Raw genomic sequence first — 27,856 nt, 5'->3', positions numbered from 1 at the left:
CTACTTTCCTCCACCAATAACCTGGCATGACCTTAAATGACCTCGGCTATAAATAAGTGCCAACTGTAAATAGGTCAAACTTTTGAATCATTTTCTAATTTGTTTTTGTTAACAAGTTAATTAGTAAGAAACTTTTTAAGGTGAAGCTCAATACAGAGCCCTAGGCAGGATATATACTCCTAGCTATATAACACATTACATGTACTATCATTTCAGTTTTAGGATAAAGCATTGTCTTAGAGATTATATATATCATATGAAAATTAAATTCCAAAGTTAATACAATATCATTTCCCCTTGTTACCTATTGGGTCAATTTCAATGAAAATTTCCAGCAATGTTAACGTTGGGGACCATGAGTAGATATGCATGCATTTTTTTGTGTCTGAAGTTTGGTTGCCATGGTAACCAAATCACTTATACACAGGTTTTGTAAAATGACCATTAATTTATTAGCTTAAGTTTGATCAATTGTGTTAAAACTTGGTCAGTAAGTGTGACATATGAATGTTTATGATTTAACGCATCACATGCTTCAGTATAGGTTACCACTGCAACATAATGGAGGAACATGTGGTTATCATGGTCTGAAATAAGTGAAGGAAGTATTTATTAAGTTATAGTTTGATTTAGGCAAATCATACATTTAAAATCTCAAACATTTCAGGCCCCGATTTCTCGAAACAAACTTAAGTAAAAATCTGACTGAAGTCAAAAATATTCATATAAGTTATATAAGGTGAAAAACTTAAGTTTTGACTTAAGTCTGAACTTTTGTTTCGAGAAATCGGAGCCAGTTGTCTTGATATGGGTTGGTAGTTGTCAAGTGCATAAGATATTCTGATATGTAACTATGCTTGTCCTCCACTTCTGAAATGGAAAGTTGAAACTCATGTGGGATAGTTGCTAGGTACTAGTTGTAGGTTTTTCTCCAGGTACTCTGGCTTTCCTTCACCCCGTAACCCTGGCACATCTTTAAAAGACCATGGCATTGTAATTAGGGAATATAATTATAAAACCCAAAACTAGTGCTTTGATATAAAGGGCACTTCAACATAGTGATACCATTTTTCAGAATCTCACCAAGCACCATAGCTAGTTGGACATGAAAAGAGCAGTCATGGTTAAAAGGTTGTGTGTACTGTTTAGTATTATCATCATGCAATGACAAACTTATGGGCTGTGTAAGTATCCTTTTAAGACCAATAAAGGATACTGATGAGTCAAGGATGATTATAAAATATAAAATATCAAAGAAAAAGGTTAAAAAGACAGTGGGTTTTGTTACAGTATGTCCTTATAACTTCATTAGGTATTTAAAGATCTGACAAATGTTTGTAGGGGAAGATAGAAGTTCATACCTTGTATAGGTCAATACCTGGGAACTGTACAAACTTAGTATCACACTTAAAGGTGGAAGCTAGAGTAAAGTGAATGAATAATAGACACCTTAACCACTCGGCCACTACTGCTCCATTTCTAAAAGGACCAAGGTGAGCTTATGCAATATAACAGAGTCATGTAAATGTATAATAGATAAGTGTGTACTGTATGCATTTGTTAAAAGTGTATATTGTATATTGTGTAGGTGTATGTGTTTAAGCAGAAAAGATAAAATTCGGTTTGAAAAAAAAGAAAATTTGCTGTTAGCTGCAGGTTAAGTGATTCTCTGCTGCTCAGAGTGAAAAAAAAACCAAGAAAAAAACAGCAGTGTCCGTTGTCCGCCCAGGACTTCTTCATAATCGCTGTTCGGAAATTAACAAAATAAGACTGGTAGCATCCTTATTGGGTGCTGATTGAAAAGTGAATAAATAGTTGGGCTGAACCCCTCGGGGCATCCTTATAGGTTGGGGATTCAAAAATGTACAAATGGTGGGTCTGACCCTCCTAGGGGCCTGAAGGTTGGGGTGAAAAGGGTCAATTTGGCTATTTTTTTTTTTTTTTTGTGTACAAGGAAACTCAAGAGCTAGACAAATAAAAGTGTTCAATATCTAGTTGATATAGTTCCTGTACGTGACTCCTCGCCCGTACAATTGACAGGAAATTATCACTGCACCATCCTCTTCACTACCATGCAAAAGGAAGTTAACGTTTTCACCTAATTATTTCATTGGTACATGTTTATTAATATCTCAGTGTACTGTCTAGGGCTTATGTAATAGATACCATACAAGTGATAATTTTCTTAAATCTAGAATTGAAGCAATGTGTTTAGTAGATTCATATTGAAAAAGAAAAACATTAAGAAGAAGAAAAAAATGATAATGGGCTGAATTATTTATGCTTAGCTTGGTGAAACATTGGTTGGTTAGATAGTTTGGTTTAACAACAGTGAAGGTCATTTAAGCAAGGCCTCCCCTTTGTCTATGTCTGAATGTTTTGGGAGGCTGCGATATATTTGTGTTGTGTCTCCTGGTAGTAGTGGGACCCTTGCCCTTTATATAGTGCTATCCCACAGAAGCATGCTGCTTAATACATCAAGCAGCACAGCACATCTGGCCCGATTTCTCGAAACAAACTTAAGTCAAAAACTGACTTAAGTCATAAATTTTCATATAAGTTATATAAGGAGAAAAACTTTTTAGCCCACCATCATCAGATGGTGGGCTATTCAAATCGCTTTTTGTCCGTGGTCCGTCGTCCGTCCGTCCGTCCGTCCGTTAACAATTCTTGTTATCACTATTTCTCAGAAAGTACTCAAGGGATTTGTCACAAAATTCACATGAAGGTTCCCCTAGGGCCCTAGTTGTGCATATTGCATTTTGGGACGGATCAGTCAACAAGATGGCTGCCAGGCAGCCATCTTGGATTTTGATAGTTAAAGTTTGTTATCGCTATTTCTCAGAAAGAACTGAAGGGATCTGTCTCAAATTTCATATGTAGGTTCCCCTAGGGACCTCGTTATGCATATTGCGTTTTGGGACCGATCGGTCAACAAGATGGCCGCCAGGCGGCCATTTTGGAAATTTGATATCTCAAGTTTGTTATCGCTAATTCTCAGAAAGTACTGAAGGGATCTGTCTCAAATTTCATATGTAATTCCCCTAGGGACCTAGTCAGGGACCAGATCAGTCAACAAGATGGCTGCAGGCAGCCATCTTGGATTTTGATAGTTAAAGTTTGTTATCGCTATTTCTCAGAAAGTACTGAAGGGATCTGTCTCAAATTTCATATGTAGGTTCCCCTAGTGACCTCGTTATGCATATTGCGTTTTGGGACCGATCGTCAACAAGATGGCCGCCAGGCGGCCATCTTGGAATTTGATATCTAAAGTTTGTTATCGCTATTTCTCAGAAAGTACTGAAGGGATCTGTCTCAAATTTCATATGTAATTCCCCTAGGGACCTAGTTGTGCATATTGCATTTTGGGACCGATCGGTGAACAAGATGGCCGCCAGGCAGCCATCTTGGATTTTGATAGCTTGAGTTTGTTACTGCTATTTCTCAGAAAGTACTGAGGGGACCTGTGTCAAATTTCATATGTAGGTTCCCCTATGAACCTGGTTGTGCATATTGCGTTTTGGGACCGACCGGTCAACAAGATGGCCGCCAGGCAGCCATATTGGATTTTAATATTTAAAGTTTGTTATTGCTATTTCTCAGAAAGTATTGAATAGATCATTCTCAAATTTCACATGTAGGTTCCTCTAGGGCTCTTGATGTGCATATTGCGATTTTGGACTGATCATCAACAAGATGACCGCCAAGGAACCATCTTGGATTTTGATAGTTGAAGTTTGTTACTGCTATTTCTGAGAAAGTACTGAAGCGATCTGTCTCAAATTTTATGTGTAGTATATGTTTGAAAAAGTTTAAAAAGTAGAGAAAAGATCCATCTTTCCATTGTCAGACATAGATCATTCTTTGGTGGGCGCCAAGATCCCTCTGGGATCTCTTGTTGACTTAAGTCTGCAATTTTGTTTCGAGAAATCGGGGCCTGGGCCCAGTTTCATGAACATTCCTTAACTTTAAGGGATTCCTTAACTTAAATTTTCCTATAGAAAAGCATTACCAAAGTTAAGGAAACATTTTTAAGTTGAGGAACCTTCTTTAAATTCTGTAATGCTTTCCTATGGAGAATTTTATGTTAAGGGATTCCTTAAATTTAAGGAATGTTCATGAAACTGGGCCCTGGTCACATTATACAATGTACATGTACTGACAACGATCGAATCGATTGTCCCATTCCCTTTATTCCGAGCACTAAAGCAGACACAAAAACTACCACTTTAATAGACTTTGGTGTGACTAGGCCATGCAGGTGACAGAATTCAAAGCCTTGCAAATGCTTAGCTCAAGGCCAAAAGTGAGGTGTTGCCAAGAGAGAAGAGAGGAGAAAATATAAGATCCCAAATTTAATCACATTTTACAATAATGCAATAGGAACATCAGGTGCAGTTTTAATGCACTACCTGAAAAGCTTTTTGTTTTTGATCTTGCATAATCATTGCAAATGTCAACTTTTTGTGACTCAAACAAGACCTTTTCAGTTTTGCATTTAAATTTTTTTTTATCTTACAAGATCTTCCACAGATCTGTCAGGCTAGAATTGAAACTTCCGATATCAGTACAAAGAACAAAAAAAGATACATACACTGTACTAGAAACACACAAAGAGAAATTCATATTTACATGAACCATTCCTTTTAATGAACACCACATTGATCTTTGTTAGATACAGGAAACCATTAAGACCAAACAGATACCATAGAATTTGTAAGAAACGTTTATAAGATGATAATGATGATTGCTCAATTCTTACTGGGCACTAGCAGTAAAACTTGTCAAATCCGACACAATGACACACAGGTTTCACTGTAATATTGATATATGTATTCATAAAATAAAAAATGTTCTAATTATTTGATTTCATATGTTACACCCATTTCTATTGGTTAGATCTTTAAGGTTATTTTTCCATAGATGGAAAGAATTGTACGTCACGTATTATGATGTCATAAATACAAAACGTTTTTGCGGGGATTTTAAAAGCGGCACAGTCACTTGCCCAACTGAATTGTTGGATAAGATATCAATGCGCCACAACTCAATTTATTTTATTAGCTCACCTGGCCCGAAGGGCCGGTGAGCTTATGTCATGGCGCGGCGTCCGTCGTCCGTCGTCCGTCCGTTGTCCGTCCGTCCGTAGCAACAAACATCCTTGGGGGAGGGGGAACAGAACTTGTATAAATTTTGGCTCTGACCCCCCGGGGGCAGGAGGGGCGGGGCCCAATAGGGGAAATAGAGGTAAATTCTTTAAATCACTACTTGTCCTAGAGTTCTGCATGGATTGTAACCAAAATTAGCCACAAACATCCTTGGGGGAAGGGGAAAGAACTTGTATAAATTTTGGCTCTGGCCTCCCGGGGGCAGGAGGGGCGGGGCCCAATAGGGGAAATAGAGTAAATTCTTTAAATGGCTACTAGTCACAGAGTTCTACATGAATTATAACCAAATTTGGCACAAACATCCTTTTGGAAGCAGAACAGAACTTGTATAAATTTTGGCTCTAACCCCCCGGGGGCAGGAGGGGCGGGGCCCAATAGGGGAAATAGAGGTAAATTCTTTAAATCGCTACTTGTCCTAGAGTTCTGCATGGATTGTAACCAAATTAGCCACAAACATCCTTGGGGAAGGGGAACAGAACTTGTATAAATTTTGGCTCTGGCCTCCCGGGGGCAGGAGGGGCGGGGCCCAATAGGGGAAATAGAGGTAAATTCTTTAAATGGCTACTAGTCATAGAGTTCTACATGAATTGTAACCAAATTTGGCCACAAACATCCTTTTTGGAAGCAGAACAGAACTTGTATAAATTTTGGCTCTAACCCCCCGGGGGCAGGAGGGGCGGGGCCCAATAGGGGAAATAGAGGTAAATCCTTTAAATCGCTACTAGTCATAGAGTTCTACATGGATTGTAACCAAATTTGGCCACAAACATCCTTGGGGGAAGGGGAACAGAACTTGTATAAATTTTGGCTCTGACCCTCCGGTGGCGAGGGGGGGCCAATAGGGAAATAGAGGTAATCCTATAAATCGCTACTTGTCCTAGAGTTTTGCTTGGATTGTGACCAAATTTGGCCATAAACACCCTTTGGGGAAGGGAACAGAACTTGTATAAATTTTGGCTCTGACCCCCTGGGCGCAGGAGGGGCGGGGCCCAATAGGGGATTTAGAGGTTTAACTTAAAATTCCTTCAGAAAAGAAACAATGAACCTGTATTCAGAACATTACACGGCATTACAAACCAAGTGAGCGATACAGGCCCTCTGGGCCTCTTGTTTACAAAAGTATGTAAGATTACGGAAATTTATGCCTAATAAGTACATGATTGAGTTATCTGAATTAGATTATAAGCATTATTCTCAATATTTTTTGGGGTTATGAAGTCATAGACAAAAAACGAAAGGACATTCTTCATTCACGTAGGCGCAAAGCCCAAAAGATTGATTGATGGTGTTTAATATCTTTGTTCTCATTATAACTGAGCCTATAGGACACTTGGGAAAATCAATTAAACTTCATTATGACTAATATATCTAGGTCCAAGTTTCACGAACTTAAGTTTCAGGAATTCTTTAACTTGAAATTCCCATAGGAATAGCAGTTAAGGAAAACATCTTAAATTCATTAGCCTTTTATCTGTAAAACTTTAATTCCTATTTAGAATTTTAAGTTAAGGAATTCCTTAAAGTTCAGGAATGTTCCTTAAACTTGGTCCAGATTTAATGTTGGCTTACCTAGATCATATCTTTTTAGGCTCAAGTTATACTGAATTATCTGACATGATGGCATATTTTGGTCTGAGAATTTTGGTGTTGATTTATGCTATATACACTTGTAGTTATTTATTGGCTTTCGCACCAAATTTTGTGTAAAATGAAATCACAGCAGATTGTCTGGCCTGGATTTCAAGACGAATTCTACAAAAAGTCTTGAAATATTTTACTTTTTTTCAATGCTAAATACAAAATGCAAGTTAGTCTTTGATCTTTTTAAAATCCAATTTTTAAAGTTTAAACATTTTCCAACATCTGTGTTATTGTTATAGGAAGATATTTTCAGAAATGTATACCGATGGAAAGTAAAGTACGGCTTAAGACAGGGAGAGGTTGTTGCGCCAGTTTGATTTACTGAAAAACAATTTTGTTTTCGCTTAACTTTAATTAACAGTGACATGTAAACCTAGTTAAAAACTGATTGAAAATAGAATGTTTCTGTAATAGTGAAGGTTAAAAAAGGCATCTTCTACCCTGTAGCCTCAGACAAAACAAGCAATATGGCTAGATAGATGCTGTACAGAATGTCAAAAACAGGCTTTTAGCATTTACAGATAAGATTAAAGTGAATTAGAAAAGTTAAGTGAGGGTCTGCTGTCTCTGTCTTAATTCATTACAGATGCCAAGTGTTGTGAGTTTTTATGAATGTGCTATGTGGTGCTAGCTTGATCTCGGCTGCATTACCGAAAGGAAATTACTGGCAATTGCAGAGTGTCCTTTGAACTCTGTGATTCACTTTTGGTTTTCTGTGTGTTTATATGCCCGCTGTTCACAATTCCCAGAGGAAATTTACAAAAGTTCTCATCAAAGTGAAAATACAAACAAATGAAGAGGCATCAATTTTCAAGTATATTAAATTTTCAACTGTATTAGATTAATTTGTTTTAAAGGGAGATATATCTACATTGTTGTAGACATATATACGGTAACACGCAAAAGTTCAATCAATTAACTCACACTGCCATTGTAATCATTAAAAGTGACAACTCTGATGTTCAAAAGACCTATTGTCTTATTTATACTGACTCACTAAAGAATATCTCAATTTTGTTTTAGTAATTATTGGACTCACAATTCCATACAGTCTGAGAAAGAATCTCCATTCTTGTAGAGATCAGTTTAATTAAAAAGAAATTTCCTATTAGTTGCAACAACCGTATTATCTGGGCAATAAATCACATCTGTATATACATGTATATATACATGTATGTGTATGCGAAATCAGTCTGCAATTAATTGTGTTGCGATTGTCAACAACCATGCTTCAGTCGGCCAATTTTCCATTAATTAAAACATTTTACAAATGAATATGCAACAGGTACTTAATTATTTCCATCTTTATTATATTTTCAATACATATCATTTCTTTTAAACACTTTTACCTTGATTATTCCTATGAATAACTTTGCTAAACCAGCGAGTAAAACTTATGATTTTCACATGAGAATCGATCATGATATAATTATGCATAAACTTTGCTGATTTTTGTATTTTCGTCCAAAAATATAAGTCGCACTGGTGTCAGTGCACCAGTTAAGATGCAGACAGGGGTAAAATACGCATTGAAAACCTGTCAATTACCCCTTAAGATTGTATGAACGTGTACAAATTACCGAACAATACTTGTTATTAGATTAACCACTATTTACCCAATTAGTATGACTGCTTACATCAAGAAATAAAATCAGAAGAAATTTAGTAAAATCATATTAATTCCAGTTATTTTTAAGAGTCTACCTTATCTGTGCTCTTGATTCAGATAGATATTTGCACAATTGCTAACTTTTCACCGATTACTTTATGCTATACCCACATGACTTTTATCGAAATATCTCTGTTAAGTTTTGGGTTTGCACAGAAGTCAAAGTTGTACCCCTCTCTTTCAAAAGTGCGAGTACAATTACCCATCCCTCAAAAAATTATCTGGAGCACTGGGTGTATTGGTTGCACTCCTGATTTTCTGGGGGAAAAGTATTCCGGAAAATACATTAGTACTTTCCATGTGCGATTAAACTTCATGTATTTTGCAAGCAGTTTGAATCTGCAAAATTTAAAAAATCTGCAGGTATGGTAGAATCATTGTAAGGTAATCTAAATGTTTAACATAAAAATGTGAAAATTAGTGACTGTGAAGCTATGCTCATTTACAGAATATTGACTCCCAATTTCATTGACTCAAAGAGATATTTTCCTTGTTTTATTGGCTTAATATAGTGTACCACTGAGAGTGATTCATTGTCAAAAGCCAACCAAATCGCGGTTAGCTTATAGTGTATATAATAAATGACAAGTTGTATGATTTTACAGGGAAGTGTCCTCGATTGCTCTCATATCCACCTCTATTGAAATCATGTAATGATTAGATAAGGAAGTAAGTAGGCCTAATATAGGGCAGTAGGTCAGACTGATAGACTCTTTAACATAATTATCTACCTACATGTATATGGCTTATATCGTGATAAATACAATACTTCCTCAAACACAGCGAACCATGCAAAACAATGAGTGTACAGAATAATATTGATCTCTTCATTCATTATTTCAAATTTTCATCACATTTGAGAAAATGGTTTTCTACATTGTTTTTGTAACATATTTGATATATGTGATTGTTATAGCCCTACTCAATCGTTTCAATATAACTCTATTGACAAAAATGCCAATAAATGAAGCGTTCCGTCAAGCGGTCCAAGGAACTGTTAAAATCGTCAGTTAAAATGTGCTGTTGGACCAGAGTGACGTCACTGTTGACCTGCAATTTATGGCGCCAATGCATTGTTTTAACAAAACAGTTATCGACTGAATTTTCGCACAACAGACGATTTGTTGGACCCTTAAACAAACTGTTGCCCTCGGCCTTCGGCCTTGGGCAACCAAAGTTTGTCTTAGGGTCCAGCAAATCATCTGTTGCCCTCAATCCCGGTCAACAGCTGTATAATATATCGAAATTGAGACAGACTTGACTACCTAATAGTTCGACTATAGATGTGACTCTCACTGGTAGATTTTAGAAATATGACTTAGATAAATACAGGTGTGACTAAAACAGATAGTCTGCAGGTGTGACAAGACAGGTTGATTAAAGGTGTGTCTTTATAGATTCTACCCACTACAATGTCTGTCTGACTGACAAACACTGAAGTGCAAAATAGTATTATGTAACATACCCAATATTTTAGATTATAGGTTCATTACATCTTTTCCTTTTTATTTTCAAAAAGGTTTAGAATAATTATATATATCCTTGATCAAATGCTTAGTTTAGAATAATTTTAGTATACCATTATATGCCCTTGATCAAAGTCCTCATGGGTTTCTCTGTAATAGCAACCGATATTCATAACAAATGTGTGTTCCAGCAAGAATATGTTATACAATGTATCCCTTTTTGTATCTCTCTGTGCCACACAAGAAGGGGAAATTATGTTCAAATAATTGTTCAAAGGGTCATGGTTTGAATATAAAAACAAGGAAGCATTCTGTTCGTATTAAAGTACAAGGTGTTTGTAAACAATAATAATCAGCTTATTTCAATTTGATTTACCACCCAAGATTTTTGGCAGAGTATTCTTCTTTCAATTTAAGAGAGTATACAGATAAAAAGTAATTAAGTACAGCTACTTTCTCTTTAGGTATAATTAGTATGTACTGTGATGAACTCTATATTACAATGTTACTCAGCTGTACTGTTTTTGTGTGGTGGTGTTTGTACAGTATTTGCTAACAGACTCCATGTCTGCACCAGGATCTCATTCAACTTCATGCCAGTAGAAAAATAAAATCTAAAAAAAAATATAAAAAATCTGAGAAGAAAAATACACATCTGTTCATTATAAAATAAGGTTTAATGTTGAAAAATAATGTGCTTTATTGGATAAAAAAATTTAAAATCATATTGTCAGGACATTTTTGAAATTATGTAATGTGAAAAGAATTGTTTTAGTTAATTTTTTAAGGTAAATTAACTGAAGTTTGATATGCTGAGTCTGGCCAGTTGCGACAATTTAACAAGAAATAACGGCTCTTTAAGATTGCAATGCTTGAGGCTGCAATGCTTGAGAGGTGATGGAATTGGCTAACCTGAATTTAATGAAGTGTCACTTAAAGCTGTTTGGAACAGGTTTGAGAAAACAACAACCTATTAGAGTCATAGATTTTTTGTTCTGGTAAAAACAGTCGACCACAAACCACATGATTTCAACTGTTGACAAAAACCACAAACCCCAACATACTAAGTGCACTTTTTCTTTGTGTTTTGCACTTTAAAGGGAAGAAAGCATTTCAGAAATTGTCAGCGACACTTCATAGATTCAATATTCCTTAAAAAGTGATTTTCAAATTCAATACTAAAGATCATGTAATAACTCTATTCTTCAAATGTTGCATTTATATTTTGTTCCATTGACTATTCATTCTTGTTTGACAGTGTATCATATGATAATCAATCTGTACATTTCATGAAAATCATTACAAGGTGCTATCGCTATAGGCCATGCTTTTGGTGTTTGGCAGGGAACTAACTATCTAAACCAGCAATATATATATTAGGTTGATCCCCGATGGGGTGGAATATAAACATGATCCATGGCAGATGTTTCGACAAGACAATGAGGTTTCAATATACATATAGTGCAGACGTCTTAGATCGGTTACACAATGAATCTGAAATAAAAAAGAAAGTGATGGAAGGATATGTATATGTAGTTTGTATAACTCATCCCAGATGTACAAATGAACTCAGTGACGGCAGGGGAGCTGGGGGTTTTGCTTTAAAGGTATCATTAAGGTTGTGTGTGGATATATACAAGTCAACTATATATATATGCAGTTACTTTTTATTCATATATTTGTTGTTTCTTTTTATTGGGCACTAGCTACCAGATTTAAGAGCTACCTGGTTTAATACCAGGTCTGTACCTGTGAAACAGAGAAACTAACATTAAGATTGTGGATATTGTGCATCTTTGCTTTTACTTTTAGCCCACCATCATCAGATGGTGGGCTATTCAAATCGCTTTTTGTCAGTGGTCCGTCGTCCGTCCGTCCGTCCCTCTCCGTCCCTCCGTCCCTCCGTTAACAATTCTTGTTATCGCTATTTCTCATAAAGTATTGAAGGGATCTGTCTCACATTTCATATGTAGGTTCCCCTAGGGGTCTTGTTGTGCATATTGCATTTTGGGACCAATCGGTTAACAAGATGGCCGCCAGGCAACCATCTTGGATTTTGATACTTAAAGTTTGTTATCGCTATTTCTCAGAAAGTACCGAAGAGATCTTTCTCAAATTTCATATGTAGGTTCCCCTAGGGCCCTAGTTGTGCATAATGCGTTTTGGGACTGAACGGTCAACAAGATGGCCGCCAGGCAGCCATCTTGGATTTTGATAGTTAAAGATTGTTATCGCTATTTCTCACAAGGTACTGATGGAATCTTTCTCAAATTTCATATGCAGGTTTCCCTAGGGCTCTATAGCTAGTTGTGCATAATGCATTTTTGGATCAATCAGTCAACAAAATGGCCGCCAGGCAGCCATCTTGGATTTTGATAGTTAAAGATTGTTATCGCTATTTCTCACAAAGTACTGAAGGGATCTTTCTCAATTTCATATGTAGGTTCCCATAGGGCTCTAGTTGTGCATAATGCGTTTTTAGATCGATCGGTCAACAAAATTGCCGCCAGGCAGCCATCTTGGATTTTGATAGTTAAAGATTGTTATCTCTATTTCTCACAAAGTACTGAAGGGATCTTTCTCAAATTTCATATGTAGGTTCCCCTAGGGCTCTAATTGTGCATAATGCGTTTTTGGATCGATCGGTCAACAAAATGGCCGCCAGGCAGCCATCTTGGATTTTGATAGTTAAAGATTGTTATCGCTATTTCTCACAAAGTACTGAAGGGATCTTTCTCAAATTTCATATGTAGGTTCCCCTAGGGCTCTAGTTGTGCATAATGCGTTTTTGGATCGATCGGTCAACAAAATGGCCGCCAGGCAGCCATCTTGGATTTTGATAGTTAAAGATTGTTATCGCTATTTCTCACAAAGTACTGAAGGGATCTTTCTCAAATTTCATATGTAGGTTTCCCTAGGGCTCTAGTTGTGCATAATGTGTTTTTGGATCGATCGGTCAACAAAATGGCCGCCAGGCTGCCATCTTGGATTTTGATAGTTAACGTTTGTTATCGCTATTTCTCAGAAAGTATTGAATGAATCTGTCTCAAATTTCATATATAGGTTCCCCTAGGGCCCTAGTTGTGCATATTTCGATTTTGGACCGATCGATCAACAAGATGGCCGCCAAGGAGCCATCTTGGATTTTGATAGTTGAAGTTTGTTACTGCTATTTCTCAAAAAGTACTGAAGCGATCTGTCTCAAATTTTATATGTAGTATGTTTGCAAAAGTTTGAAAAGCAGAGAAAAGATCCCTCTTTCCATTGTCAGACATAGATCATTCTTTGGTGGGCGCCAAGATCCCTCTGGGATCTCTTGTTTCAGATTTCAATCTTAAATGTGTAGGTGACAGATACAGGCCTTTTTGGACCTTTTTGTGAACATAATTTCCCAGAAAAAGATTTATGCAATTTTGATACCTTGAATCAGAATTCAACAATCAAGACAGATAAAAAAAAATTCAAAAATTCTTTATTTTAATTTCTGATTTTTGATATCCTACAGACAGGGGTCATGGTGGGTTATTTCATTGACAGTAACAGTTTAAACATGGGTAAAAAAATACATGTATTTGACTTGACATCCTGTTATCAGTCAATGTGACATTTTAGGATGTGCCAGTTAGGTTAAGGAGGTGGAAGATATTAAGCCAGAGTACTCAGAGAAAAACTACTGTACCTAATGTTCCCAATGTGGAATTTGATTATGCAACTGCTGCCCAAACATTCTGCCATGGCATATAAAAAGGTTCTTTAGGAATTTTTTTTAAAAAACAAGGTTATGATATAATTACTTCCAGTTTTGAGGAGATTTTACAAACACTAGCTTGACACGGAAATATCTTTGTTAGCCTCATGATGATCCATTATATAACGAGACAGCGGTAAAAACATGGATGTGCGGTGTATGTGGTGTGTACAGGAAGGGAACACTTCATTCGCATACTTAGAACCTCTTCTTCCTTAAGAAAAATCATTATGTTTGAGTTGGTACAAATCACTAGATTGAATTTCATTGGGTCAGGTTCTTCCATTGTTATAGTAACACACAGCGTATAGAATGTAAATACCCTTCAATTTCGATAGCCTAAAGAATGGAAATGATCTAGTCTTGTCTTTGCATATGACAGAGTTATCTTCTCATGAGCATTGGAACTTGTGTTCATTAAGTCATTGGGTTGTGATAAAAAATGATGTCATTATCTCTAAAGAGTATGACGTTACATGCAATCAAAAACACATCATCACAAGAGCAGATAACTCTGTTTAAATATTTTGATAATCTGAGGAATGTTACAAGTGTCTTCATCTTTTGTTAACCTGAACGATATGAATCTGAAAGATGCAGATTATACCGTTGAAATTTGATAACAGTAGTTTTCGTTTGGTTGCTGTAAGAATATACATGTCCATAGAATTTCTGAAGTATACATATAGATATCATGGTATCCTTTGATTTTGATATAGAGTATCTTACATGAGTGGCTATGTAATATTAAATTTATTAAACAAGTTTAATAATTTGATATGCCACAAGCCTTTATGCGAATGGCATATAAAATTATTTAATGAGTTTAATAATAAATTTTATAAGAGTGTTGAAATCAGACTCAAAGGAGTATTTATGATAATATGAAATTTTATTAAACTCATTAAATAATTTGATATGCCACAAGCCTTTAGGCGAATGGCGTATCAAATTATTTTTGCCAAATGAGTTTATTAATAAATTTTTTATAAGAGTGTTGAAATCAGACTCAGATTTGTGGTTTTTATCTACCAAGACAATTTTAAGATGTCATATTTTGATTATGACATCATTGTTACCTGTGGTGTAACAACATAGTGTGTATTACATGTGTGTCTTACGATATTTATGACATGGCTGAACGGATCAGTTATGTGATATAGATCTTTACAACATATTTAGATGAAAAACAAATTTTCCATTTGATTTTCAGATATAGATGGTGAGATTTTAGACTTCCACATTGACAACAAGTCACCAAAATGGAAGCTAAAGGCTCAGGTGGTAGAGAGGAAGGCATCAACATACCGTCGTCAAAGGTCAGACAACGGAGCTCCGCTGGTGGGGAGAATCAATCCACCGCTCTCCAACGGAGAGTCTGGCAGTTCAAACATAGATGGTAAGCATCTCTAATATTTGTAAAATGGCTACTAAATTTCATGATTTTCATGCCAAAACAAGTTCATGAAGATCAAAGTTCACAGATTTAAAAAATTCAAAGTTTTGTTTGAAGAAGATATTATATTAGGTGTGGTTGGTCAAAACTCTAAGGAAATAATAAGATTATTCATTATGAGATCTCAATGAGACTCTTATTATTCTCAGTTATCCATTCAGTGGTACATTCACCTGGTTTTCATTTTTAGTCCAATCGCTTTTTGTCCTTTCATCCATATAAACCATAAACAAATTTAGGGTGATCAAGTGGTGTAGTGGTTAAGCCACTTGCCTTTTACCTAGCCAGTTGGGGTTCGATCCACGGCATGGACATGGAAAGGTCAGGGGTCACCTGAACTATTAAGTGGGTTTCGGATCCTCCATAGACTTGAGTAAAAGATTTGTCTGAGAAAGTTTTATGGTGCCGGCAAGTCCCAGTTTCCTCCCACTCTAACATGCACTCACATCCAGACAAACAAAAGTGATTTGTATAAGTTATATAACTTGTTTTTCAATCAAATTATAAAATTAAATTTTTAAACAAATTTCTTAACGCTATTTCTCAAAATGTTCTAGAGAGGATATTTTGGAAATGTCATGTATATTTTTGTTGCCCTTGGTCCCTAACTATATGCCTATGCTTTTCATAGTTTAACGTGCTATTAACAGCCAGGGTCATGTAAGGACGTGCCAGGTTTGTTAGTGGAGGAAAGCTGGAGTACCCAGAGAAAAACTATACTGACTAGCAGGTATCCAAAAACAACATGGCTGACGAGCAACAATCTTTGATTTTATCAATGAGCAAGAATTGCTGTAAAGCCCTGAATAAACAATCTACTGGAAGTATAAAGTTATGTATAGGTATGTGAATGTGTTCATCATGAACTGGAAAGCTATGTCGCAAACATAATCAGACATGAAGTAACAAGTCTTGAGCAACAGTAATGGAGAAATTCTAACATAAAAAAAACAACATTATAGACCCGAAAAACGCTGTGAAAAGTCTAGAATATTGTACAGTATGTCTGAAGATGATGAATTGCTGGGACTGTGCAGAACAGATGGTAAATCGTGAACTATTACAGCTGATCGAGAGTAAATTAAGCGTTACTACATTGGAACACCTACCATTATGTGTTCTGTGTCAGGATGCAGTGAGCAGGTACGCCTATCAGCGTTGCTTTCGTTGATGCAGATATATAGATAATGGTTCGGGAGTTGAAGCATCCTAACAGATGGGGATTTTAACATAGAGGAAGCATAGTGGTTAAATTGTTATAAATTGTTAGTTAAACCTAAAGTGCATATTTGAAGCAACATGTACCTTGTAACACATTATGATGAAGGCACACATATCACCCATGTTTAAACTAAAGCATGCATCATTGCTGGATTTTGGAGTTGAATAAATTTACAATGTACAGTACATGATAGATTTATAAGGCCCAAAAAAATTATATGCATGTTTCAGGTTACATGACTGAAAATTATAGGGTAGGTCGGTCGGGATTTTTTTTTTTATTTAATTTTTTATTTTATTTTTTAGGAGGGGTGGGGGAGAAGTTGAGTGGCTTTATTACTACATTACAAAGTAATTCAATAATACATGTAATTTGTCATTCCAACATTTTTGTTTTGAAAAAGTGTGATAAAATAGCTAGGGTCGGGACTAAAAACTAGGGTAGGTAGGGGTACCTGAAACATACATATTTTTTTTTAGGCCTAACAAGCAAAGTGGTTAAATTGTTATAAATTATTACCTAGTTAAACCTAAACCTAAACTAAAGCATACATAATCGCAGGATTTTGGAATTGAATCAATTTAATGTACAATATGTAAAAGATAATATGATTAGTGAACAGAAGAAAGTGCCACATTATGGTTTCTGAGTTGACACAGTTATCTAACAAAATCTACGAATTGGAGCAAATAATTTGAGATGAAGCAATCATTATATATTGTTTAGATTATTTTTTTCATTAAATCAATTCAAGTCAAATCATATGATTTCTAAATTGAAGAAAATATCTTAACAATTTTGTTTTATTTAATTTGATAAACACCAAAACAATAATAAAAATAATAATATGGTCATGAGATAAAACATATATTATGCTGAAAAGGTTAAAGATTTTCATCATTTTGGTAAAGCAATTTACAGAAAATGAATCATAAAGCAAGCATTGAGATACACAAACAAATTTAAGACATGGTATTGACTACGCTATTTCTTTTTAACTTGCATTACAAATATAATCGAGTGTTGGAGGAATGGAAGGGGATTTTCGTAACAACCCACAGTTACATTGTTACATCATAATGATAAACCTCTATAGTTACTTTGTTGTCGTTAGTTATGAGATGCAGTACAATGGATGTTGAAGATTACTAGATAACCATAGATATAATTAGACAGCTCCGTCTGTGTATATTTAGGTACCTTGATATATTGGTGAATCTTTGGGAGCAGAATGTGAGATGAAAGGATTCATATTGGCTATATATATACAATATACAAATGCTGATGAGAAACAGGGGAGAACCTGCCAACCTACATGGTGATGATGCTGTTTTTAAACACTTCCTGCTTCTGGCAAATTGCTTTAAATTCTCAAGGTGTTGTGTCAGACAGTTGGTGCTGGCTTAATCTCTAGACTCTAACATGAGGGTCTCCATCTCTAGGTCATACAGGTCAGAGATGAAAGGTCAATGGACAGTCGGGTGTTTTTAATTTTAAGCCATGTGTTTCAACAAGTGGCTCTGGACAGTTGTGTTATAGAGCATGGTCAACTTGTTTAAAATTTTGATGGGTATTTTTTTTTTTTTTTTATGGATATATTTATATAGGGAAGTCAACATTCTAATAAACAAATGTTAAAATGAGGAATAAATGTTTAACTATTTGTATTGAAAATGAATAAGACATTTGCAAGGAGTAAAATGATATATCGATTGTCGAGATTACTAAAAGTAAAATACATCCATGCTCCTTATGATAAATAAAATGGAAGTTTGATATGGTATGCTAACAATACTTTCTAAAGCTAGCATGGTGGTGAGTGAATTATGATGATGTTATCATTATAACTGAGATATAGAGTTTATTCAGGTGCTCAACTGTTTTGCTGATGAAAAACGATCTTTAAGAATATAGGATATGACTGACAGTCTGTGTTAGAAAGAAAATGATAGATTTATTAATCAAATGAAACAATATTTGAAACCCAAGTCTCTTGATTTTTGCAGCCTTAATTTTCCAAACATCAGTAAACCTTCAATAGGTTTTTTTTATTTATTTATTTATATATTTATTTATTTTTTTTTTTTTGGGGGGGAGGGGGGTTAATGTATGTCCTATTAACAGTCAAGGTCATTAAAGGATGTACCAGGTTAAGGAGGTAGGGGAATACCAGAGTACCTGGAGAAAAACCACTGACCTGTGGTCAGTACATCTCCAGTAAAAACATGGGGAAAATAATGATTATAAGATGATTGTGTGTATCTGCCAAGTCATAATACATGCCACATAGAAAAATGATTAGTTTTTCAACTTGTTTCTTCATTGTTCTGTTTTGAATTTATTATTTAGACTTCCTACGGTCCTTACCAGAAGTGGCATAACCAGGAAACATCTCTACTTTGAAAAGAAAATCCTCTTTGTAATAGACATAACTGTTAGTGAGGGACGATTTCCTGCTTCATTTCATTACCATATGTGCATTTAAAAGCATGATGCGTTATAATTACTAAAGTTATAGGTGTTGAATGGCCCTACCCTTATGTAAGGTGTACCTATGTTATTACTAACAATATGTTCTGTTACTCACTGCGGAATTAGTTTGGTATGTCTGAAGTTGGAGATCGGCCCAGCGGGCTTCTTCCGCATATGATAGCAATGAGAGGGAGGCCAGAGTTTATAGTAGAAATATAATTCTGGGACCAGTGTTTATATGTGGTTAAAGTTTTACACTTGATGAAAACCGCCATCATCGTCTCGACACAAAGAATCTGTAGGATCAAACATGGGAGTGTGAATCTGACATTTGTCTGACAGTCGTCATGGTAAGCTTGTTATACATCGGTAAACTTTTACGTTTCTGTTTCATTTTTATGTCTGAAAATCACTAGAATGTTTGAATTTTTTATCTCTATGAAATGTACATGTGTTAAATTATGTCTTTCTTAGTTCTGAAACCAACACTTGTACAGGATGGCATATATATATTACTGCAGGAAAAGTATTCATCTAAATTTCAACTATAATATTCAGGCAAATTAATTCATAATTGTATATAACCAAAACAGTGATAAAACATTGATTATCAGTCTTAAAGTGTCTCGGATGAATCTGAATGTTCATGTGGGGCCAAAATATTAATGTTGAATTGACAGTGATTGAGTTAAAAGTCATGGCTTCAAATTCAGAAATTCAATTGTATGTATGGGAAGAATTTGTATTGTTGCCTAATCATTATATCATTAGACTATAGAAAATTAATATAAAGTGAAATGCATAGAAAACAAAATAGAAATATACTATGAATATCATTTTTTCCTCCAAATTTTTTTCACCTCTGAAATGTCAAATTTTATTTCAATTTCACACAGAATTTCATGCAAAGGAAATGAATATAATAGTCCAAATTCCACCCTAAACTTGAAAATATGTTAATATATATATCTTGGGTAAAAAATTCCTTGTATCATTGTAATGACATGTTAATAATTGTATCATCATACATATGGATATCAACTTAAATGAAAAAGGGAGTATGATAATACATGTACTTCAAACTGAGAGTTATATGCCATATATGGACATGTCTTAATTAAAAGTTTAATGAGTGTTTAGTTGAGTGTGTACAAACATTTAGTGTGAAATTTGAATAATTAAAATTGTTACTAAGATAGGGTTTTATCTTGAGTTAAAGATAATCTTCACCTGTATATATGTAGCTTCAGGATGCCTCTCACTCATATCTTGTTTGTAGATTTAAAATTATAACTTAACTGTCATAAATATCTTATCACTTAAAATTCATAAACTTTTAACAAGTTTACTGTGTCAGGAACATTAAAATCCCAGGAATGTGTGTATTATATTGAAATATTGACCCATAAATGGATAAGCTTGTTTACATTGGCCTCATGATGATTTGGATTATTGCCCATGGTCAAATAGATAGCCATTGAAGCCATTAATGTATTTATATATATACCTGATAATGTTAATCTACATGATGGACAGTGTTTCTCTGGAGGCCTCATTCTAGCTCTAATGGCCAAGTGGTAAAGGTGTCAAAATTCTACCACTGGCCTTCCACCTCTGGGCTTCAGTAGCAGGCTTGCATGTAGTTAAAAGTGTCTGATTTAACAATAGCCCTTCAGTTGTGAACTGCAGATCCCAAGCACAAAATTTATGTAGTATGAGCTATAATGTCCAACATTCTTAAACTGGCCTTCCATTTCTTTAATTGTCATGATCGATGGTCAAATTTCATTTAGTGGCCATGGTAGCATTTGGTGACTGTTCACTTTGATCTATCAAAGTTACTTCCCTTTGCTTCATGTTATCAGTACTGATGGAGTAAAACAAAGGGAAGTAACTCTGATAGATCATGTGACCATTTTGGCCAAGTGGTTCCTGTAGCTGTTATTCTAAAACAAGTCCTCCACCCCTTAGCTGGGGTGACCAAATCATATAGAATGGGCAATCTACCACTAACTCTTCATGTCATGTTGGCAACTGGTCAAGGTGCCTTAATGATACCATTATGCACTCCACCTACGGTTTTGGGTTTTATTAGCTTAACGTCCTATTAACAGCCAGGGTCAGGTTTGTTGGTGGAGGAAACCTGGAGTACCCAGAGAAAAACCACTGACCAGATCAGTATCTGGCAACTGCCCCACTTGGGATTCGAACTCGTGCCCTAGAGGTGGGGGAAGGCTTGTGGTAATATGTCCAGACATCTTAACCACTCATATGCAATCGTGACTTAAGTCACATGTTCATGCCTACATGGGACAGTTGCCAAATAGTTTGAAACCTTTTTTTTCCGGGGTACTCCAGATTTCCTACACCAAATCCTTGCACACCTTGAAGTGACCAAGGCTGTGTAATTTGGTGTAAAACAGACCAAACCTCTTGCCGATAACCAGGATACCTTCAGGCTCAGTAAACGAGAGTTCATTAGATATTGGATTAGCGCCAGCAACACAACATAAGAAGGTGATATATACAAGTGTTAATCTTTACACCTGTAATATCACTGAGCTCCTGAGATGTTTTACAATACATAAAACAGTCAGCTCAACACAGAAACCATCATCTATTGTAGTTTCCTGCTATTGTTTTCCCACAGTATAGATTACAGTGTATATAGTAGCATTGTCATTGGCGGTTCAAATATGTAACGAGGAACTGGTGTTAATATTCACAAATGTTCTTTTTCACATTTAATATGAAGTCTCTGTATATGACCTCAATTGACCTTGCCATGACCTCAATTTTGATTTAGATCACAGTGACATTTCTTGTCACTATGATCTCATGACTTATGATATCATTTGAAATTATTTTGAACAAATGATATCTTGACATTTCTGTGACCTCAAAATTACACTGCGGTGACCTCATTATGACATAACTGTTACCCCGTTATGCATCTCTCTGCCTCATTATGACTCTATGACCTCATTATGACATCCCTGTGACCTCATTATTACATCTCTCTGACCTCATTATGGCATCTCTGTGACCTCATCTAAACCTGAAAGAATGTAACAATGCAACATAAGTATCGATCCATATAAACTCATTTTCCAAGGTTAAAGTAAGAACTGCAGGAAAAAGCACGAATGACTGTTAGACTGTCTGCAATTTGAATAATAAAGTTATCAATAATATTGATCCCTAAAATATTTCTCATTCTATAGGCCTCATTAAACTAAGGGCAGGCAATATTGCACCTGAATTCATCTTAGATAATTCTTATCAAAACCTAAGTGTGTGGTGTCCATTCTTACAATCTGTAAACATTTCTAAAGGGTGATGACACCCAATAATATTTTATTGGTGACCATAACCGCCTCAGACCATGATGACAACACTTAGTCTTATCTATACCATATACCCATCAATCTTAGTGTCCAGGAACTCTGAATTCTGGACATTGCCTCACCTCCACACAATAACCTCTGACCTTTCACCTCGCTGTGTCGACCCTCTTAGAATCACTAGTAGATCTGGTCTATAAGGAAGCTGGTGATTTCTATCAGTGTGATAATATCTAATGTAACACTTAATTTGGTTCTGCAGCTTCACATATCAGTCGGGACTTACAGGCTATTAGATTCTATGTTGACAGTATCGCATGTATGTTTAACACAGACCTAATGTAAAATGCTGCTATAGCACATTCCTTGTGGATTTAAGTGGTTGATGTGACTGTTAGGCAGAAATTCAGTGGTTGTCATTCACAAAAAGCAGTTCAATGATTGATTTTGACCTAAATGAGTTCTAAAGTTTGACTGTTTGAGAGCAAAGGATTTTGTGATCAAGAGTTTCAGTGATTGCATTGACAGTAAGAAATTCTGTGGTTGCCATTGACAACAAGAGTTTCAGTGGTTGCGTTGACAATAAAAAATTCTGTGGTTACCATTGACAACAAGTGTTTCAGTGGTTGCGTTGACAATAAGAAATTCAGTGGATGTCAGTGAAAACAAGAAATTCAGTTGTTATTTTGACTAAAAGATATTTGTGATTGCCATTAATAACAAGAAGTTCAGCGATTGCTTTGACAATGAAATTTTGTGGTTGTCATTGGTAACAAGAGCTGCAGTGGTTTCTTGACAATAAGATATTTTGTGGTTGATATATATTGAAAATCAGAAATTCAGTGATTGATATTGGCAAGATAAGATTCAGCATTTAATGCTAACAAGAGTTTAAAACAGTGATTTACTATGACTTCAGAGATTAAGTGATTTATGTACATAATAAAAGATTCTGAGGCTTATGTTGAAAATTAGAGAATCAAAAAGTGCCTGTTGCAGCAGAGATACAGTGGTTGATTTGAAACTGTAACTGTTACAAAACATTTCTCATGTAAAAGTAGTTACTATTTGAGATATAACACCTCTGCTTTCATATAAAGAAAGAAATTCCTACTATGAAACATTTTGATATCTGTGATTATGGATTAGAATATCTCTGAACATGCTAGCTAAATTAAAGAGGAACAAAACGCGACCATGTGGCAAGTTGATTTTCTATTTGTATTGTCTGTGTGGTTGATAGAGGATTTATTTGTCTTATAACCTGCATATTATATTTGAAAATATATATACTCACCTTTTATACCGAAAGGCTATGGAAATAACGGGAGTTTAAGTGAGATGGGTTCAGATGGTGTTGGGGTAAGAATTAAAGTTTGGCAGAAAAAAATGCTGGTTGTTGATGAAAAATAAGGAATAATGGAACAAAAGAGGTAAGGGAAAAGGGGTTGGGGGGAATTGGATTTGGGAGGGAAAGTTTGGGAACTGCATGGGGATAGGGACTTGGAGGAAATAGGTATAAAATTCGAGATGGGAGGGCAAGGTTTGGGAATGGACAGATTTAGGGAAAAGCAAGGAGACAATTAAGTTGGATTGGAGTTTGGAGGGTAATTTGCAATTAGAGTTTAAGAGAGTTTGGAACATGGGTATAATATGGATTGTGGGATGGTCGGATAGTGGATGAGTTGAAATTCGATCCTCCAAATGTTTAAGGTCTATTATTTTCCATGTATACACTTAATTTTAACTGAATTGTAAATATTTGTTTTGTGATTATCACATTATAATTCACCATCAAACTGTCACAAAGAGATGATGTCATTATTCCTGAACATTGAGCCCTTGGTCATACTAGCTATAGGCTATAATAGCTGTACTATGAATGTTGTCAGTACAGTTTTAAATGTTAAAATATCATACACCTTATGTAAATCTGGGTAAAAACCTACTTTTATCTAAGCGATGTGATGTTACTAATTGGTGGCAGTGGACTACGTGATAATTATCTGATGTAAATAGATCTGGTATCAATCATTTGATGATTGGAGTACTTCCTGGATGGTTGACCTGATAAGCTCACATACCATTTATCAGGCTAAATTGGTGAGCATGTCTTGTTAGCTTGATTCTAGTGTTATTTACTAGGGTAGCAGGTCTGGTCCTTGTTAGCTTAATGGTAGCAACTTTAGATTTCTGATCCCCTTTCTTTAAGCTTTATTCTCATGATAATTATTAGAATATTATAACCACAAGCTGATGGCAATAACAATATGGTCTAGCAAGATTATCTCCCCTTAGATTGGAAGGTATCAAGAATCAAGAACTATACTTTAAAGCTTCATTTTATTGATATAATTCCAAGACTCTTTTAGAGACTTTATGTGAGAGGCTAAATAACAGCAAGGATATTCTTATAAATCATTTGAAAAACTAATTGTGGTTGAAAAAATTATCACAAAAGAAATTTTACATAATTGCCTCATTGTTTAACTTCCTTAAAAGTTTTCAATAACAAGTTTTTTAATTCAATTTTTTTACAAAATGTCAAATGAATATGCTGTTGAACTATATTGCATCTTTTTCTGTTCTGTGAGTAATAATTGGATAGTTATATATTATTACAGAAATTTTGTTTAATATATCACTGGAATATTGATGTAACAATTAGGCTGATACCAATTAGAATTAATTAGTTTAATTATAAGTAAACAATGATCTGTTTACTGACTCCTACACATGCGTGTAGCATTCGATCACTTCCAATGTACATTATATGGTATACTTACATAAACTCGTCAACATCTCTTGACTTACTTTTGACAACCCATGCTAATTCTCTTTTTTTATGTTCCAGATAATTTATTATCACTCATAAATATTTTATTTGACTTGTTATCACATATAAACTCCTATTTTTAACTCCATATTGGGCTGTAGAAAGTCTATTTGTGATGTCACATGTAGATCTGTGGTGTATATATGTGTCGGAAAGAGTGAATAATTTTACTTCCTTTTCCTGGCCATAGTAAAGACCATAAAGAAACTGTCCATCTTTAGACCCAGTCTGTAAGTATTTCATGTCATAAACATTTTACTCTGATACGTTCTGTCATATTTCTGGTTTTAAATCTTCATTGTAGATTCTATAAGGTTTTATATTAAAACTTATGAAGTAGGTTACAAACAGTGTTATTAGTTTTGTGGGTTAGATTGTCTGTGGTCAAACTCCTTCATCATATGCTCATAGCTTAATGGATGGCAGATAAGATTAATATAAAGTACATGTATCATCGTCAGTAAAATGTTTAACTAGTGTGTTATAGGATATATTATACAGACCCAACATGTAATGTCACATTCTCTGATAATCAAATTGACATGCATGAATGGCAGACTTGATGTTTGTATTAAAACTGACATTTTGAATATGTCATTCCATTCATAATCACACCTCCATCCCTCACTGTGTTAAATCCTACCTACAGTGTTTCAACCATGGAACCTATCTCACTCAACTCTTGGATCAAGTATTATTTTCAGTTCAAGGTCATGTGTTGTTAGGTCAAATGTCAAGGTCATTATCATGTTTTTGTTGTTGTTTTTTTTAAATCTCATTATTCTTTTGTTGAGCTTTCTACTACCTGAAGTAGATTTTGATGTTTAGTATAACTCCAGTACAATGTAGTTTTCACCAAATATGAAAAAAATTAGGTTGTGGTACCTTGAATTGAATATTGAAATAATTGTGATTATAGGTAGCCATATCGTAATGCTTATATAAACGTGTCTATTTGTCATGCTGGGTTATCCTTTCTGTCATGAACAGGGGGGTGTTGAAACACAGTCTACTTGTGGCTTCCTTCAATACCTAATAGAAGATAGGATGGAGTCTTCCATATGTGTATTTATATGGTTGGGGATTTTATTTAATGATAGAGAATGAATAGAATGCATGTCCTGGTTAGAATGATGCATTTTAACTCATCTGTTTAAAGGACAAGTCTTTATAGTACATCTGATGCGGCATGTTTATCTGTTGTGGTGGATGGCCAGAAGATTGGCTATCAGACCCTAAGTTATTGATAAGATTTTCTATACTAGATTATCTCCCCCTAGACTGGCCACCTGACTTAAATTATTGATAAGATTTTCTCAGCAGAATTATAATACTAGATTATCTCCCCCTACACTGGCCACCAGACCCTATATTGATAAGATTTGCTCAGCAGAATTATAATACTAGATTATCTCCCCCTACACTCGCCACCAGATCCTATATTGATAAGATTTGCTCAGCAGAATTATAATACTAGATTATCTCCCCCTACAATGGCCACCAGACCCTAAGTCGTTGATAAGATTTTCTCAGCAGAGTTCTTATACTAGATTATCTCCCCCTAGACTGGCCACCAGACCTTAAGTCGTTGATTAGATTTTCTCAGCAGTGTTCTTTACTAGATTATCTCCCCCAAGTTAGAATCAGACATGAAGTAAAGACAAAAATAATCAAGCCAAATATAAGTGATTTTTTTCAATATTCTAGAGATCTGTGGCCATCTAGATGGCCAGCTGACTGCTTCAGGTATTACTTTTCCCTGTAAATGTGCTTTAATAACAATTTGAACAATGTATCAAGTAAATGACCTTGACATTTAATATCATAAGGGTTAATCATAGGTAAATCTTTAAACCACTTATTGATAATATAGAGACCCAGAAACCTAATATTGGACCTGTGTGTGGCATGACTTGGTAAAAGTCACTGACTTTGTGCAAATTAAATATCTGGACATTTATTCAAGGTCACAGTAGTCACATTGGATGAATGATTGGTCTTTCAAAACTCATTCTCTATTAATCAGAGGATCATAGGCCTGATGATAAGCCTGCAGTATGAGAATTAAGGATTGACATGCATTTTCAACAACATTACCATCCTTCAAGGTCACAAGAGTAAAATGCAGTTTTGCAACTTCTTCTCAATTACTAAACTAGACCTGATATGGTAAACGTGGAAATTTACGTTAGGGGGAAATTTTTGCTAATTACGCGAAGGTGGTTTGATCGTAAAAATTTCCCCTGCATGTATAATTTTGTACATATAAACTTTGTTGTAAAAGTACGAAAGTGTATCTATCGCGAAAATATCAACACTGTGAAAGTCTTATGTGTGCAAATCGCGAAATTAAGCACTCGCGAAAATATCCACATATACAGAATTGGGTCTAAGGTATGGTGGGGTGAGGGGTATAAAGTTTGATAATTTGATTGCCTTTTACCTTAATCAAAGCAATAGAAAACTAATATAACTCAAAAATGACATTTAATTTGATTCAATGTCAGCCTCCAAAGTTGTAAATGTGAAAATTTAACATCAATTCTGTTGACTTAATCTTTACAATATGTAACTTAATTCCAGAAACTTTATCAAAGTACCAAATGACACAAGCTTTTGCCCCAAACAACTGTACCCTTGTCTAGTTGCTGTTTGAATATAGAATTATATTATTGATTTGAAACCTGACAAATATCCTTATTAATTGCGGTAAATATATAATGTTATAGTTGTCTGTATTAATTAAGATATATCTTGTTACCGAGTTGACACCTAGAAGGTAATATAGCAGGTATTATTTACTTACAAAGAACAGCTAAGCAACTTCCCTATAT

General features: G+C 35.1%; 1 protein-coding gene across 4 annotated transcripts in view; it reads left to right on the top strand.

The window, feature by feature from the left end:
- The window catches only part of LOC138304619 (FYVE, RhoGEF and PH domain-containing protein 2-like), a 71,237-nt gene that overhangs the window by 1,498 nt on the left and 41,883 nt on the right, over nucleotides 1-27,856 (top strand). For all 4 annotated transcript variants that reach the window (XM_069244787.1, XM_069244786.1, XM_069244789.1 and 1 more), the window contains exon 2: nucleotides 14,906-15,091. In XM_069244787.1, the coding sequence (XP_069100888.1) occupies nucleotides 14,906-15,091 (186 nt within the window). The remainder of the gene's footprint in view (nucleotides 1-14,905; nucleotides 15,092-27,856) is intronic.

The sequence above is a fragment of the Argopecten irradians genome, chromosome 12 (assembly GCF_041381155.1).
Source record: "Argopecten irradians isolate NY chromosome 12, Ai_NY, whole genome shotgun sequence".
NCBI lineage: Eukaryota > Metazoa > Mollusca > Bivalvia > Pectinida > Pectinidae > Argopecten > Argopecten irradians.
Note: the sequence above shows the minus strand (reverse complement) of the source record. Positions and strands in the feature narration are given on the sequence as shown.